Raw genomic sequence first — 17,500 nt, forward strand, 5'->3', positions numbered from 1 at the left:
TGTGGGATCTGGAGAAGGGAAAACCAGCGGCGACCCTCACCAAACACACGGATAAGGTACAAACACACACGCCAGGGTCTCTTCTGCGCATTTATTTGATCAAAAATACAGTAAAAATTGTGAAATATTATTACAATGTAAAATTGCTGTTTTCTGTGTGACTATACGTTCAAATATAATTTATTCCTGTGATTAAAGATGAATTTTCAGCATCATTACTCCAGTCTTCAGTGTCACATGATCCGTCAGAAATTATTTGAATATGATGATTTGATGCTCAAGATTCATTTATGAGTATTATCAGTGTTGAAAACGGTCGTTTGCTTCATATTTTTGTGTAAATATTGGTTTTCATGATTCTTTGATGAAGAGAGAGCTCAAATGAACAGCATTTATTTGAAATAGACTTGTAACATTATAAATGTCGCTTTTAATGCATCCTTTATGAATAAAAGTATTAATTTCTTATAGTTTAGAATCTATCACTCACTCAATCTATACTATCAATCTAGTTAATTTATCAGAATCAAGTATTTCAGGAAAGCCTACACCATTGACCAATCAGAATCGAGTATTTCAGGAAAACCAGCACCATTGACCAATCAGAATCGAGTATTTCAGGAAAACCAACACCATTGACCAATCAGAATCGAGTATTTCAGGAAAACCAACACCATTGACCAATCAGAATCGAGTATTTCAGGAGAGTCGTTTATTCTGATCATATTCTCTTATCATCCATCGCAGGTTCAGACGCTGAAGTTTCACCCGTTTGAGGCTCAAACTCTCGTCAGTGGATCATATGACAAGTAGGTCATGATGTCACTGGTGTATGACTTGACCAATCAGGTCGCAGCACGAATGAGCCTGACCAATCAGAGCGTTGTGTGTCACAGGTCAGCGGTTCTGTACGACTGCCGGAGTCCGAACGACAGCCATCGGATCTGGCGCTTCAGTGGACAGGTGGAGCGCGTCTGTTGGGACCATTTCTCTCCGTGTCACTTCCTGGTGAGAAACTGGGCCTGAGAAACTGATGTTTAATGTGAACTTTGACCTGGAGTAACATGTGATGTGTGTTGCAGGCGAGTACAGACGACGGCTTCATTTATTGTCTGGACGCTCGCTCGGATAAAGCCGTGTTCACGCTGAGAGCGCACGACGGAGAGGTTTCAGGTCGGTATAGTCGCTCGAAACCTGTGCATAACCTCAAATAAACATTAACTAATATATATATATATAAGAAATGCAAAAAAAAAAGACTAAAACTTTAACTTAACTTAAATTAAAATATAAATAAAATAAAAACAATAACAGTATATAAATTACACTACTATAGCTAAATGGTTACTATCATTAACTAAAAGTAAAACCATACTTTAAAAAAATAAAAATAAGCATTGACTGAAATATAATGGAATATAAAAAACTTTTTTCAGTTTAGTTTTAAAAAAAAACCTAATAAAAGCAGAAAACAAAAACATTCAAATTAAAAATTATAAAAATGAAACCAGAAAAAAAAAACTATTTAAAATGTGTGTGTATATATATATATATATATATATATATATATATATATATATAAAAACTTAAATAAAAATGTAAAAACCATGTAGACATAATTTAAAACAAAAAAGAAAACCTAAAACGTTAAAATTAAAAAGAAACCTATTCTAAATATTAATAAAAAAATAAATTGTTTTATTGTAATTTTATTATTTTATTGATAAATATTAATAGTATATAAATTTACTGAAAAAAAAAATATTAAAAAACAAACTTGTATTATTTATGCAACACTTCTTATTGTAGTTTAACTTGATGTAGTAAAATAAAATACAAATCACAACAACAAAATGATTTAAACTTCAACTAAAATAAAATATAAAGATGTGAACAGAAAGTGACCCTGGTGTGACTGTGCCGCAGGGATGGACCTGAGCAGTCAGATCCGAGGCTGTCTCGTCACGTCTTCAGCGGACAAACACGTGAAGATCTGGGACATTCTCGGAGACAAACCCAACCTGATCCACTCCAGAGACATGAAGATGGTGAGTATAGTCAGGAGTGTGTGAAGCTCCAACACAGGACTGTCTCTCAGGCTTTAAAGCTGCAGTGTGGGGTTTTCAGCGGCATCTAGTGGTGAGTTTGTGAATTGCACCCAACAGAAGTTACGGTGGCCGACAGGAAGTGATGTCGTCGTCTGAGACAGCAGAGAGTAGCCGGTTAAGCAATAAGGTTTCTTTACAAAGATAAATTAAGAAATTAGGTTTCCTTAATTATTCAGTAAAACAATATATTGCGAGTATTATTGTGACTTGTTCATCATTGTGTCAGTGTTTTACTCGCTGACTTTAGCAGCTTCTTATCATGAAGATCAACACAGTGACGAAACGCGTTTGTCCATTTAGGGCCACCGTAGAAACATGCCGATGAAAGGAGACCCGCGGTGTGTGTAGATAGAAATGCTCATTCTAAGCTTATAACATAATAACGGTTCATTATGTAAGGTCTTGAAAACATAGTTATGTTTATGATATTGCATTTCTGTCAACAGATCCTCCTAAATATTACACACTGCACCTTTAACACAGGACTCTCTCTCTCTCTCTCTCTCTCTCTCTCTCTCTCTCTCTCTCTCTCTCTCTCTCTCTCTCTCTCAGGGTGTGTTGTTCTGCGGCTCCTGCTGTCCGGATCTTCCCTTCGTCTATGCGTTCGGGGGACAGAGAGACGGACTGCGCGTCTGGGACATCAGTGACGTCGCTGCTGGTATATATATATATATAGTGTGACATCAGGCTTTTCTTCATGTGTTGCTCACTGTATTCTGTTGTGTCTCCAGTTGCAGAGGTTTTCGGCAGTCGGGAGCGTTTGGTGGCGGATACAGTCTCTGGAGCGTCAGGGAGTCACATGGAGGTTTCATAACGACAAACATAACCAGACACTGAATCAATGGATCATGGATCACTGCGACTGTCAATATGCAGAACATATTTATGCCATCATATGACGCATTACGAAAAGATTCTCACTGTGTTTGTTTATCTGATATATGTGATATCTGAGATATATATATATATATGTATGCATGTGTGTGTGTATATATATATATATATATATATATATATATATATTATATACACACACACACACATCTATATCGGTATATATATATATATACACACACACACACATATATCATAATATATATATATATATACACCGATATCAGATCTATGCTGTTTGATGCCGAACAAACTGTGCTTTCCTTTAAGAGGGAATTTTAATATCTCCTCTAAGCTTGCAGATTTATTTTTCTTTCCATATTTCCTCTTTTTAGGAAGTGTATGAATAATTATGATGAATAATTTGTAATATTGGTTTACCCTTTTTGGGATAATGAAATTGCAGTTTTTTATATAGGAATAACAATTAATAAAACTGTGGAATCCCAGAGAACTGCCGGTCTTTGTATTTCTGTCAGCTTTGTACAAAGTTGTGAAAATCAAATGCTTTGATTTTCTCAGAAATTAATAGATATTGAGGAAAAATGTATGAAATATGAATTGTCTATGGTGGTGGTTTTGCTGCCCTTCAGTTGGCAATTGTGGTACTGTAGGCGTTTAAAGATATTTTTTTTTACCCCCTTTAAAACAATTCTTCATAAATTATCTATCTTTCCTACCCGGAAGAATATTTGTGTAACACACTTGATTACAACCGCTAGTAGGCGCTCTAAAGTTCAAATGACTGAATTCTCCGTTTAACTTCATTCAAATCTCATGGCATATTTTGAATTGAATTGCTAGACAATTTGTATTATAACCACACAGCTAAACGAAAAGCATAAAAGAGAATACAAACATGGATTAATTCAGTAATACAGTCCGTAAACGTCAGAAAACCGTTGTGATCCTCCCACTCCGGACTGCGTCTTGTCTGTAATTTCTCTTCCACTGATTGAGTTAGCGAACGGAAAGCATGGCGTCGGGTCACATCAGCAGGATCGCTAACCTGTTTAACCGAGTCTATACTAGCAGAAATATTAAACAAATCAGAGGTGAGCTCTCTCCTACAGAAAAACATTACATGTAAGTTAGTTTATAAATAATCTGAAATGTAGCTTCTGTAAACGCTGCTAACACACTCACAGTAAAGCACTGTGTTATCCTGTATAACCTACAACACTGTGACATTTCCAGACCGTATTAATGAGTGATTATGTGCGTGTGTGTGTGTATTCATTCAATCCAGAGGTTATAAGAAGGGACTAAAATCCACTCTTTTTCATTCTAAGCAGGAATCTTTCTGTCATCTCACAACAACTCTACAGTTAGAGGTCCATTCAGTGACGACAAAAGGTCAGTGTTTATTATTTAAAGGGATAGTTCACCCAAAAATGAAAGTACTGTCATCAATCATACTCGTTCAAAACCTGTAAGATTTTCGTTGATCTTCGGAACACAAATGAAGATCTTATTGATGAAATCTGAGAGGTTTCTGTCCCTCCATTGACAGTGACGCAACTACCACTTTCAACCCCTTGAAAAGTATCTAAGACATTATTATAAGTAATCCATGTGTCTCCAGTGGTCTAACCTCAATATTATGAAGCGACACGAGTGCTTTTTGTCCAAAAAAATTATAATTTACCACTTTATTTACAAAATATTAATCTCTGAAGCACATTCACGCATGGTGCTCTCGTGAACATGCGTTATGAGATTAATATTTTGTAAATAAAGTGTTACATTTTTAGTTTTTTGCACAAACAAAGCACTCTAAAATTGATGTTAAACCACAGTAGTCACATCATGGATTACTTTAATAAGGTCTTTACTACCTTTCTGGAGCTTGAAAGTGGTAGTTGCATTGACTGTCAAAAATGAAGAGTCAGATTTGATCTAAAAGATCTTCATTTGTGCTCTGAAGATCAACGAAAGTCTTACGGGTTTTGGACGACATGAGGGTGAGTAATTAATCACAGTACTTTTATTTTTTGGCATTCTTCATAAATGCGCATTTAAAGGGATAGTTCGGCCGAAAATGATATTTAAACCATGCATTACTCACCCTCAAGCCGTTCGAGATGCATATGTAAATCTTGTTTTAGACGAACACATTTTCAGTTATTTTAGAAAATGTCTTAGACCCTTCAGTGGATATCATGTGAAGCAATGGGGTCCACCTCCTTCAAGTCCCAAAATGTGCATATATCCTTCACAGAAGTAATCCATCCGGCTCCAGGGGGATAAACGAAGGGCTTCTGAGGGTAATCCGTGCGGTTTTGTTTTAAAAATATACACATTTAAAACTTTATAAATGAAAATATCTGACTTCCGGCAACGATCGACGCACGTTCACGGTTGATGTTTTGCTCTGCTCTCTGCATAGCTCTCTGGCTGCGCTGGCGCGTTCGTTCTACGTCACGACGCTACGTCCTACCTCGTACGCCGACTTCCATCACCCGTGGATGCGCGTCGATCGTTGCCGGAAGTCAGATATTTTCATTTATAAAGTTTTAAATATGTATATTTTTACGACAAAACCGCACGGATTACCCTCAGAAGGCCTTCGTTTATCCCCCTGGAGCCGGACGGATTACTTTTGTGAAGGATATATGCACATTTTGGGACTTGAAGGAGGTGGACCCCATTTTCTAAATGGGTCTAAGACATTTTCTAAAATAACTGAAAATGTGTTCGTCTGAAACAAGATTTACATATGCATCTCGAACGGCTTGAGGATGAGTAGTGCATAGTTTAAATATCATTTTTGGCCGAACTATCCCTTTAATTGTTCACCTTTGATATATATAATTATGATGCATTTGCAGTTATTGTACGTCAGGCTTCGTCTCTATCAGATAAAGTGTTGTTTTGTTGCTCATAATGAGCCGTTTACCTAAAATGTGTCATTTGTGTTTCAGTAATGTGGAAATCGCAGTGACATCCGATGGAAACACAATAGTGTGTTACCATCCGACAGAAGACGTACCCTATGAGCTCACACAGGTGCAAACTCACTAAAATCCTCATACATGTGCAGAAGGAGAGCTGAAATGTTTGTGTAATGATATACAGGTGAAACTCGAAAAATTAGAATATCGTGCAAAAGTTCATTTATTTCAGTAATTCAACTTAAAAGGTGAAACTAATATATTACATAGACTCATTACATGCAAAGTGAGATATTTCAAGCCTTTATTTGTTATAATTTTGATGATTATGGCTTACAGCTTATGAAAACCTTTTCACAATATTCTAATTTTGAATTTGGGGTTTTCATAAGCTGTAAGCCATAATCATCAACATTATAACAAATAAAGGCTTGAAATATCTCACTTCGCATGTAATGAGTCTATATAATATATTAGTTTCACCTTTTAAGTTGAATTACTGAAATGAATTAACTTTTGCACGATACTCTAATTTTTCGAGTTTCACCTGTATAGTGATGTGTGTGTGTGTTTGTTGCAGTCGATTGCCAGACCAGACGCCATCAATGATCACGCAGAGACTCATGAACAGGTGCTGAAAGCCAGACTCGGGAAAGAGGTTTTAAATAACAAACAGGCCCCAACCATCGAGGAACTGAGCAAGATGTTCTACACCACCAAACACCGCTGGTATCCCGTCGGACAGTGAGTTTGCCTTCTGTGCAATGCAGAAACACGGCTCAGGTGTAGAAAATGCTGTTTCTGTGCATATGAACTGGTTTGTTTTCTTCCTCAGGTATCACACCAGACGCAGAAACCCAAATCCACCCAAAGACCGATAGTTCTGGATGGTTTTCCTGTCTCCTCTGATGTTTGTTTTGAATTGGATTCTGCTGTGCATGAAATAAACCCTTCCTTCGGCTGTTGCTGCAGTGTGTTGTGTTTTATCATTTCTTCACGGGAACTTATAAAATGATTGACTTGAAAGCAATTTAATGTTTTGAGTGCTGAAACTCAAGAATAAGTGGCAGTTTGATCAAATATTGCCCAAAATAAATGCACATTACTTCACTCTAGTATAAACATACATTGTTTGTAACAAGATCAAATTATTAGATCGTTGATTTAGGCAAGGCAGATTTATTTATATAGCACATACACAATGGTAATTCACTGTGCTTTGCGTAAAATGAACTTCAAAATAATCAGGACAGATGCATAGAAAATAAAATTAACAATAAAATGTCAATTTAATTAATTAAAATATAAAATAAAAAACGGGGAATACATCAGATGATACAATACAAGTTTTTTTTTTCCGGGGAAAAAGTAAAAATGTACACCATTCGAAATGCACACACTAATAAAAACAATAGACAACGTTAATTTCCAAAGAAAACTACATTTCCCAGAAAACCCATTGGAGCGGATGGTGACGTGTTTACCGGAAGACTTGCGCGCATGCGCTGTCAACCTCAACGCGAGGAGTAGGGAGCGGGCCACGGTGTTAACCGCAATAATAAAACAAGATGGCTGGATTGCCCCGCAGAATTATTAAGGTATAACTCTCATAATGCTTCATATGTATGTTCCGCTGTGATATTTGTACGCGCTTTACAAACGACGCGTTAAAAATAAATGTAAACGGCACGTGCTGCTGGCCCGAGCGCGCGTTGCTGCAGGGTGGCTCCCGCGCGCGCACTGTTTTTAAACATGCACGTTTCCTAAAATAAGCGCAAATAACCTTCATAAATAAGAGCAACATGGACCAATGTCGTCAGATATGTGTGGTTTGTTAAGGAGCCAGTGATATCCGAGCGAACTGCGATGCTCCTGTCACTGAGGGATTCTGGGTGTGTTTAAAGCCTCTGCATGACACATGAACATGTTTACAGATGCAGATCTCGCGCGCTGCCGTGGGAAACACTTGAGAAGTGTTATTATTTGCTTGTGGGGTATTGTGTTCTGTTGAGCAATGTGAGTTTACATGCAATCAGGAAATGAATTCATACTCATAAAGTAAATATTGTTCCGATACCTTCCTTATTTTGCATCGTCACATTTTTGATTGTCGGCAAGTCTGGTCCACACTGCAGTTATTCTGGCCAAGAACCGCACACTTACTCTGACTGACGTTTAAAGTGACCAAGACGAGTGCCATTTTGGGGTTTGTTTTACTTAAACGGATTATAACATACTAATACACAGCTATAAATCAAAAAAATGTGGTGTCGGCACGGTAGTTTCCATGAAAAGCTGTGCACAAAACACTGAAAGGGTTGCTATAAAGTATACATGATTTATATCCAAACAGTAATAATGTCTCAGACATAAGTCGAAATGTTCAGTTCTGCTTGTTGAAATCCCAGCAAACACAGAAGGTTCCCCTAACGTTAGTGTTTGGTTATTTTTTTGAGAACCTATATATAATAATGGTTCTAGGAATCAGGTTTTATTTTTTGCAACCATAAAATAACGTTCCCAGAACGTTGCAGGGGTGGATGTTTTTAAATAACCTAAAAATAACTTCTACAGAACATTCTCCAATGGTTATTGGTTGATTAGGCGTCCATACATCCATCCTCCATGCCGCTTATACTATACTGGGTCGCCGGATGATTAGTGACGGACAGCAGGGGAATGATATCGGAGTAAACGTTAGAGCAACGTTCTACAAACCAAAAACGTTCTATATTTGTTAAGAGAACTTTCCTGACTAACTAAAAACAAATCTTTGAACGTTCTGGGAACTAAAGATTGTTAGCTGGGAAATAGTTAGCTTGCTACTAAGTGCCCCTGAACATTTGATGCCGTTTAATGGACAAACTTGGTTAAATCTCAAAATGGTTAATTGTAGAAACTCAATACTTTCTAAATGCACTTTGTTTCCAGGCAGATACACACACAATAAAGGTGTATCTGAATTTTTACATCCACATTTATGCATTTGGCAGATGCTTTTATGCTATAAAACCCATGAGCTTGCGGTTGCTTGTCCCTCGACAGGAGACGCAGCGCTTGATGGCGGAGCCTGTGCCTGGGATCAAAGCAGAGCCGGATGACGGGAACGCTCGGTATTTCCATGTGGTCATCGCCGGCCCGCAGGATTCGCCCTTCGAGGGTGGGACGTTCAAACTGGAGCTGTTCCTCCCGGAGGAATATCCCATGGCTGCCCCGAAGGTCCGATTCATGACCAAAATCTACCACCCCAATGTGGACAAACTGGGGAGGATCTGTCTGGACATCCTGAAAGGTGCTTCATCTGATGATTAACCCTTTTGGGGGACATAATATTCATAGTAGTCCGAAAAAGATATATTTTTTTAAATAGAAGAGTTTATTGATCCTTTACACAGAGGATTGGTTTGTATCATATTTGATACATCAGGCTTTTATGGCTCATACAGGTGAAACTCGAAAAATTAGAATATCGTGCAAAAGATAATTTATTTTAGTAATTCAACTTAAAAGGTGAAACTAATATATTATATAGACTCATTACATGCAAAGTGAGATATTCCAAGCCTTTATTTGTTATAATTTTGATGATTATAGCTTATGAAAACCTTTCACAATACTCTAATTTTGAATTTGGGGTTTTCATAAGCTATAAACCATAATCATCACAATTATAACAAATAAAAGCTTGAAATATCTCACTTTGCATGTAATGAGTCTATATAATACATTAGTTTCACCTTTTAAGTCGAATTACTGAAATAAATGAACTTTTGCACGATATTCTAATTTTTCGAGTTTCACCTGTATAGCATGATACTATAGTGGAGAAAACAGCTCAGTTTTATTCAGAGGATCAAACTGAGCAAAAATATGCAATTTGCTGCACATACTCATATTTTTATGGACAAAGTAAAATGAAATTCTGATACTTGTAAGTTAAATCAATGTGGCCTTTATAACTGACATAAAATGCATATAAGAATCAGTCGTCACTTATTATAGAGCTTATTATAAAGCTTAGTTTTATGATCCTAGCTCTGTCGTTTTAAAACATGATGCAATGCGATACAATGATGATTGACAGATTAATAAATAAACCTTCCTCATAAGCCTGATGATCATATTTAAGACTTTTAAAAAATGATCAAGTAAACCAAAACTGCTTCAGTCCGGTAAGTGTTCGTCTTGAATTATTACTAACAATATAAAAGTTATTCTCACGTCTACTTCATAAAAATCAGTAAAGATTTCACAGCAAAAAGCTGAAGGATGACGTTTGTACAATAATACTAAAAGGTCTTATGATTGCTATGATTTGGAGATTGTGTGCGACAGCTTTTTCAGCAAAGTTTTGATCCTGTTGATCATTTAGAGGCATGTATGTATCAAATATGATACGGTAAGCTTTACATCTTCCTCTCTCGTAGATAAGTGGTCTCCAGCTCTCCAGATCCGTACAGTGCTTCTCTCTATCCAGGCTCTCCTCAGCGCTCCGAACCCGGATGACCCGCTGGCCAATGATGTAGCTGAACAGTGGAAGAGCAACGAGGCTCAAGCCATTGAAACCGGTGAGATCTGCATTATTGTGCCTATATAACCACTATGCTATTTTTGGTTGAAAAGTGGATGAATCTCACAAAAAAAAACAAGTTCAGCTCACATTTCCCCCAGGAAAAAACAATGAATCCTATTTTAGAATCATTCAAGTTTTTTGTCATTCCAATTAGTCGTATTTTACTGTTAGGTATTGTGAGATTCACCCAAATAAAGTAAATATGATATTAATTGCTGTTCTTGAGGGTGTTTAAACTTTTAAAGATCCTAACTTTATTGATATGGTAAAAAAAAAAAAGACATTGCCAAAGCATTGGTTACATTAAATCACTGTCTTACACAATTAAATAATCTTATATGGTTGGTTTCTGATAATTACTGTTCAAAACTCACATATTTTTAAATGTAAAAAAAAAAAAAAATCGTGGTTATTCGAACGTTTAAGGCCCCATTTACACTGCATGGTTCAAGTGACCCAAATCCGATTTTTTCCTCTCATGTGGCACAGATCGGATATGACCAGTGAACGTGTAAGCAGGAAAAAACCGCATGGATTCCGATTTTCTCAGATCGGATTCAGGCCTCACTCATATGTGGTAATAAATCGGATATGAATCGGATACGTGCATTTGCGTGTGCCATGTAAGCAGACAAATCGGATATTCCCCAGTAAATGCGAGTCGTACGTCTTTAAAAAAGTGACGTCGACTCAGGTGGACACCACCAACTGAGATCACATGACTTATTATAGGCGCGATGGAGGACGAAGGATACACACAGTGGAGCAATGTGGAGGTTTCATGTCTTTTGAGTGTGTGGGGCGAAGAGACAGTGCAGAGTTATTACAGAAATAAGAGGCGTTTCACGAGATATGGGGAGGCACGGGTTTAAGCGCTCGTGGCTACAGTGCCACCGTAAGATAAAAAGCTTAATGACTTTTAAAAATATTGTGGAAAGCAAAACACTGGATAATTTTATTCGCATCTGCATCCATTGTATTTCGTGCTGTTTTACTTCCTTTTCCGGGTCAGAACGTCTACATTTGGTAGTTTCAGCAGTGTATAGTGTAAATGCAAAAATCGGATACGGGTCACTTTTGAAAGATGATGTAAGCGGGTCGTCAGAAAATCGGATTTGGGCATCAAGACCTGCGGTGTAAATGCAGCCTAAGCGAACGTTCCGTTTGATCATTTTCCAAACATTTTCGGAATGTTACTTTTGAATTTTCTCTGAACATTCCGAAACAAGCAGTAACGGTTAAAAAATGTGAGAGGAACGTCCAAGATCAATTAACAAAATAAAAAATGTTTTTTTGTGCTAGCGTTTTGAGAACATTACTAGATGGCGTTGATCGGTTCCCTGTTAGCTGGGTTTAATAAAACAATAGGCTTTATGCCGAGCGTCACGTGACCAAACCGGAAACCGGGTCTCATTGCATCCGCTTGTCAGAGAAAGTGTTAACGGCCGTAAGAACTAACTACGATATCTATGGATTTTTAAGGTATTAATCAGCTAACCTACTAAGTTCACTTTGTTATTGGTGTTTTATGCTATTTAAATATCTAAACGTTAGTGTGAAGAAGAAAAATTTAAAAAACTTTTAAATATCAATCTGCACATGCGAGGGACATTTGTTATGCTCATTTTTGCTTGCTCCTTTTAAGTTATCTTGAGTAAAACCGCAAAAAAATGTCATGAAGCACATACAAAAGACCTGAATCGGAAGCGGTGTGATCTGTTGTCCGGCTTGGTCACGTGACGCTCATGAGACGCAGAAGCTAAAAAGTGCACGACATTTGTTTTGTTGTTTAAATGTTGTTGAGTTTTGATGTTATTTTCTCTCGCAGCCCGAACATGGACCAGGCTTTATGCCGGCAACAACATTGAAGTTTAGAAGAAGGAAAAGGTGGCATCAAGTGAGAGAAGTGGAACAATCTCCTCCTGTCTTCTTTTGCATTTAAAGAACACTTTCTCAGACAAATTAAAACAGCAAACGAAACCAATTCCGATTGAAAAGCATCTACTGCAGCCGTTTGGGTGGTTCAGCTCAGAGCTAATGTTCGCTCCACTATATGATCTCTCTGCTTCTGGGTTCGGCCAGGAAGTGATGCGTGGTCACCACACTGGACCCTGTCAGAATGGGTGGTACAGTGTCTAATACAGTGGATTTCACTGGATCCAGGCCCTACACCCAGGTGGATGGTTCATTTTTGTTAGTTAGTTTAATGTTATGGGGCGTAGAGGGGCTGTTAACATGGGTTGCATATATGCTGCTTCTCGGTCAGGGACAAAATGATGTGAATTTTTTTTTTTTTACCTTTTCCTTCCTGTGAAACTCTTGAGTTCATTAAAAGCATGTGGTGAACCCGTCTAAATCATGGCCTATCTGACAGAACCTGCTCTGACGCTGTTGTGCTCCAAACAAACGAAACGTGTGCGAGTGTGCGTGTAAAGCTTTGTGTTTAGGCCGGTGTGGAAAATGTATGACTTGTCTGGGAAAATTAAATCTGTAAATGTTCAGTTTTAGTAAAAATATTTTTTGTTATGTTATTTGGTTTGTTCTCTTTATTACTGAGGGGTTTTTTTTGTGCAGTTTTGAATCTGATTGTTATTGAAGCTTGATTGTTTTTTTGCCACATAATTAAAAAGCAAAAAAAAAAAAGAAGGTAATTACTACTTTTTATCTGACAATTATGTATTTATTTCACAATTCTGACATTATTTCTCACAATTCCAAGTTTATAACTCACAATTCTGACTTTTTCTCACAAGTCCTAGTTTAGACATGAAATCGTGATTCCGAGAAAACAATCAGAATTGCACATTCTAAACTTGGAATTGTGAGACATAATTTCAGAATTGTGATTATAAAATTGGAATTGTAAGAAAAATGTGAGAATGGTGAGTCATAAAATAAAGCTAATTGCAACTTTATTTCTCAGAATTTGGTCTTTATAACTTGCAATTGTGAGTTTATATCTCAAAGTTCGGAGGAAACGTGTCAGAATTGTGATATAAAAAATTCAGATTTTATAATTCCCAATTCTGACTCATTTTCTCGCAATTGTTTGTTTATATCTTGCGATTAGGACTATCTTGCGAGGTTATCTCACAATTTGTACCTTTTTCTTGCAATTGCGAGTTTATAATTCGCAATTCTGACCTTTTTTCTTAGAATTTGAAAGAAAAAAAAACAGTTAAGGTCAAATAATTTCATAACATGAATGGCATACATACACTGCCTTACTAGTGTGTTCATGTGAACGCTCACTTCTGCAAATAAATAAAAAGAGTTGATCTGGTTTTGAGACAGGCACCTTTAAACCATGTTTTTGTTCAATGTAGTACGCCTATATTTTCAATATTTGTACAAAATGATAGGCTTAATATACATTTCCCCTAGTAGATATGAATCATTTAAAGCTTTAAATTAAAAAATCTGTTCCTCAATACAACTATATAAAGAAAGTTCTGTTTGGTAATGTCTTTTTTACATGCTAAAATGGCACTCGTCTCGGACTTCCACTGCATTTGAGCCGCAGGATTTATGAATCAAGTTCAGTATTCGTATCTCTTATCTCTCTTCTGTTCCACGTGACTTGCTTTCGACAGGTTATATAACTGTCTCAGTGGTGCAGAGCTGCAGTTGAAGTTATTTCTGCACTCACGGCAGCAGAAGCGAGGGCACGTTTCTCCGTCCTGTGTGTTTGTGTCTGTCTGCAGGCCGTTTATATGACTGGGACATCGAGAGCAATCAAAACGGCCTCTTGTTTCTGTCTTCTCATATCTAATGAGCCGTTTGTTATGTCTGCAGTCTCTGAATGGCTACCATTACGGGATTTCTAAAGACATTGAGAGTATATCTTGAGTGTTTGTATACGGTCACAAATAGAAATGATTACTATTTACTATTTAGTCTGTTTGAGCGCTGTCAGATGAATAATTCTGACCAGTAAACCTTCATATACGTTGTTTAGATGGGAGCTCATTTCTGAATTTACAAAAACTATTTTATTTGGGAGAGACAGTAACTCTCATTTAGTGTTGTCTAAATGCTAGAGGGAAATGCTGGTATCGTTACATTTTTAAGATTTCAGTACCAAAGTTGGTACTTTTGACAACACTACGAGAAAAAAGTCAGAATCGCAAGATATAAACTCGCAATTGCGAGAAAAGTCAGAATCGCAAGATATAAACTCGCAATTGCGAGAAAAAAGTCAGTATTGTTAGTTATAAACTCGCAGTTGTGAGAAAAAAGTCAGAATTGCAAATCATAAATTGCAATTGCGAGAAAAATGTCAGAATCGCAAGAAATAAACTCGCAATTGCGAGAAAAAAGTCAGAGCCATTAGTTATAAACTCGCAATTGTGAGAAAAAGTCAAAATCCGTATATATAAACTTGTAATTGCGAGAAAAATGTCAGAATTGCAAAATATAAACAAAAAAAGTCAGAATCGGAAGAAATAAACTCGCAATTGCGAGAAAAGAAATCAGTCGTTAGTTATAAACCTGCAATTGTGAGAAAAAAGTCCAAATTATAAATTGCAGAAAAAGGTCAAAATTATAAATTACAGAAAAAATGTCAGATTTGCAAGAAAAAAGTCAGAATTGTGAATCTGCGGTGTCTGAATGGCTGCCATTATGGTAGAGTATAACTTGAGTGTTTGTATACACTGTTTTTACTCAATAAAGTGAAGTCTCAGCTATGATTAAATGCAGTGTAAAGTTTAATTGTGTTTTAAGAAATATTATTGTTTTAGTGAACTCGATTAAAATAAGTTCAGAGTACTCATAACTATTGTTTTTCATTAACTTAAATGAATTGAGGCAATCGGTTTCCTCAAATGAAATGAGTTAGCTTAACTTGTTGGGTTTTACAGTGTTATACGGTCACAAATAGAACTGATTACTATTTACTATTTAGTCTGTTTGAGCGCTGTCAGATGAATAATTCTGACCAGTAAACCTTCATATACGTTGTTTAGATGGGAGCTCATTTCTGAATTTACAAAAACTATTTTATTTGGGAGAGACAGTAACTCTCATTTAGTGTTGTCTAAATGCTAGAGGGAAATGCTGGTATCGTTACATTTTTAAGATTTCAGTACCAAAGTTGGTACTTTTGACAACACTACGAGAAAAAAGTCAGAATCGCAAGATATAAACTCGCAATTGCGAGAAAAGTCAGAATCGCAAGATATAAACTCGCAATTGCGAGAAAAAAGTCAGTATTGTTAGTTATAAACTCGCAGTTGTGAGAAAAAAGTCAGAATTGCAAATCATAAATTGCAATTGCGAGAAAAATGTCAGAATCGCAAGAAATAAACTCGCAATTGCGAGAAAAAAGTCAGAGCCATTAGTTATAAACTCGCAATTGTGAGAAAAAGTCAAAATCCGTATATATAAACTTGTAATTGCGAGAAAAATGTCAGAATTGCAAAATATAAACAAAAAAAGTCAGAATCGGAAGAAATAAACTCGCAATTGCGAGAAAAGAAATCAGTCGTTAGTTATAAACCTGCAATTGTGAGAAAAAAGTCCAAATTATAAATTGCAGAAAAAGGTCAAAATTATAAATTACAGAAAAAAATGTCAGATTTGCAAGAAAAAAGTCAGAATTGTGAATCTGCGGTGTCTGAATGGCTGCCATTATGGTAGAGTATAACTTGAGTGTTTGTATACACTGTTTTCACTCAATAAAGTGAAGTCTCAGCTATGATTAAATGCAGTGTAAAGTTTAATTGTGTTTTAAGAAATATTATTGTTTTAGTGAACTCGATTAAAATAAGTTCAGAGTACTCATAACTATTGTTTTTCATTAACTTAAATGAATTGAGGCAATCGGTTTCCTCAAATGAAATGAGTTAGCTTAACTTGTTGGGTTTTACAGTGTATACGGTCACAAATAGAACTGATTACTATTTACTATTTAGTCTGTTTGAGCGCTCTCAGATGAATATTTCTGACCAGTAAACCTTGTTAAGATGGAAGTTAATTTCTGATTCTACAAAAACAACTTTATTTGGGAGAGACAGCAACTCTGTTATTCAATAAATGTGAATGAAAAGTGACTTTCAGTGAGTGTGCAGATGTTGCTCTGATCAGATCCATGTAATCCTATTAAGGCTGTGAACAGATTCACTCTTCTCAGATCTGTCTCAGAATCTGTTGAGCTGAAAGCCGATGGCAAATGTTCATTTCCATTACGATGCTGTCTGATTAATGTGATTAATGCGTTTCACTTGAGGTTCTAGTCTATGTCATCATGGTTCATGACTCAAAGTTAGTTTACTCACTAACCCAGATGTCTGTAATTCACTCATTAAATGCATGACGACTGCAGTGTGCTTCTGTCTGTCTCAGGTTAGATGCCAAAAACAATGTATTCACTTGAATTTTATTGGTGTTAAGAAAGATTATAATGCATTCCAGGGCAAATCTCAAGTGCTATATCTTAAGTAACTATTTGGTTTTGAGTCAAATGTCCAAGTACAAATGATTTTAAGATTAAACCCACCTTGAAAAAGACTCTCTGTAAAAGTAATGAGTGTTTATCATTAAAGGTGCCAATAGTTTCACTCAAATCTGATAACTGCATCTGCAACTGTTTCTTCATGCTGTTTGCACATTGATTACACACACAGAAAATGTTGTTAAATTCTTGTTAAAGTTTATCAATGTCATCAACCATAATTTAATCAGATCGGTATCTGATTCTGTATGCCAAAGTCCAGTGCTCACTAACAGCATTACATTAGAGAAGAAATTATACAAAAAACAACATGTTATTACCGTGGTACTTTTTTTAAAATTATTTTTTACATTGAATCCTCATTACATTGGGAATAGTGCACAGTATTAATTTAATATTATTTTCTGCATTCCTTTATTTTTATAATTCGTAATATACCGGTACATATTTTGTCGAAACACGCGTGACTAAACTGATTTGTGTGTTGTTGGGGGTTTTTTTGTGTGTGTTTTTTTGTGCTCAACTGAAAAGCCTTCTACCGTGAAATATCTGTTGTTTAAATTACGTGTTTCGTCTA

At 36.3% G+C, this 17,500-nt stretch overlaps 3 protein-coding genes and 1 long non-coding RNA gene across 5 annotated transcripts in view; 3 read left to right on the forward strand and 1 right to left on the reverse strand.

The window, feature by feature from the left end:
• Positions 1 to 3,077, forward strand: part of pwp1 (PWP1 homolog, endonuclein) — a 7,351-nt gene extending 4,274 nt beyond the window's left edge. Inside the window, exons 9-15 of the mRNA XM_056245358.1 lie at positions 1 to 56; positions 748 to 809; positions 897 to 1,008; positions 1,083 to 1,173; positions 1,927 to 2,048; positions 2,661 to 2,766; positions 2,840 to 3,077. The exon at positions 1 to 56 is cut by the window's left edge and continues 41 nt beyond it. Coding sequence (XP_056101333.1) covers positions 1 to 56; positions 748 to 809; positions 897 to 1,008; positions 1,083 to 1,173; positions 1,927 to 2,048; positions 2,661 to 2,766; positions 2,840 to 2,922 — 632 coding nt within the window. The 3' untranslated portion in view covers positions 2,923 to 3,077. The remainder of the gene's footprint in view (positions 57 to 747; positions 810 to 896; positions 1,009 to 1,082; positions 1,174 to 1,926; positions 2,049 to 2,660; positions 2,767 to 2,839) is intronic.
• An 833-nt stretch (positions 3,078 to 3,910) lies between these two features.
• Positions 3,911 to 6,861, forward strand: mrpl42 (mitochondrial ribosomal protein L42). Of its 2 annotated transcripts, none has more exons than XM_056245421.1 (5): positions 3,911 to 4,057; positions 4,298 to 4,358; positions 5,927 to 6,011; positions 6,477 to 6,640; positions 6,732 to 6,861. In XM_056245421.1, the coding sequence occupies exons 1-5, from the start codon at positions 3,979 to 3,981 to the stop codon at positions 6,775 to 6,777; spliced, it is 435 nt and encodes a 144-aa protein (XP_056101396.1). In that variant the 5' UTR covers positions 3,911 to 3,978; the 3' UTR covers positions 6,778 to 6,861. The 2 variants fall into 2 exon arrangements, with proteins under 2 accessions (XP_056101396.1, XP_056101395.1); XM_056245420.1 differs by having other exon boundaries at positions 3,913 to 4,057; positions 4,295 to 4,358.
• Positions 6,862 to 7,357: 496 nt separating this feature from the next.
• Positions 7,358 to 12,449, forward strand: ube2nb (ubiquitin-conjugating enzyme E2Nb). Its single transcript, XM_056245363.1, has 4 exons — positions 7,358 to 7,494; positions 8,942 to 9,188; positions 10,324 to 10,464; positions 12,298 to 12,449. The coding sequence occupies exons 1-4, from the start codon at positions 7,465 to 7,467 to the stop codon at positions 12,342 to 12,344; spliced, it is 465 nt and encodes a 154-aa protein (XP_056101338.1). The 5' UTR covers positions 7,358 to 7,464; the 3' UTR covers positions 12,345 to 12,449.
• Positions 12,450 to 12,718: 269 nt separating this feature from the next.
• LOC130080064 (uncharacterized) lies at positions 12,719 to 13,299 on the reverse strand. Its single transcript, XR_008806650.1, has 2 exons — positions 13,236 to 13,299; positions 12,719 to 13,195 (listed from the first exon to the last, which is right to left on the reverse strand). It is a non-coding gene; the product is annotated as an uncharacterized LOC130080064 (long non-coding RNA).
• Positions 13,300 to 17,500: the final 4,201 nt, after the last annotated feature.

The sequence above is a fragment of the Rhinichthys klamathensis genome, unplaced genomic scaffold (assembly GCF_029890125.1).
Source record: "Rhinichthys klamathensis goyatoka isolate OS25496 unplaced genomic scaffold, OSU_Roscu_1.1 h1tg000029l_1, whole genome shotgun sequence".
Taxonomy (NCBI): Eukaryota; Metazoa; Chordata; class Actinopteri; order Cypriniformes; family Leuciscidae; genus Rhinichthys; species Rhinichthys klamathensis.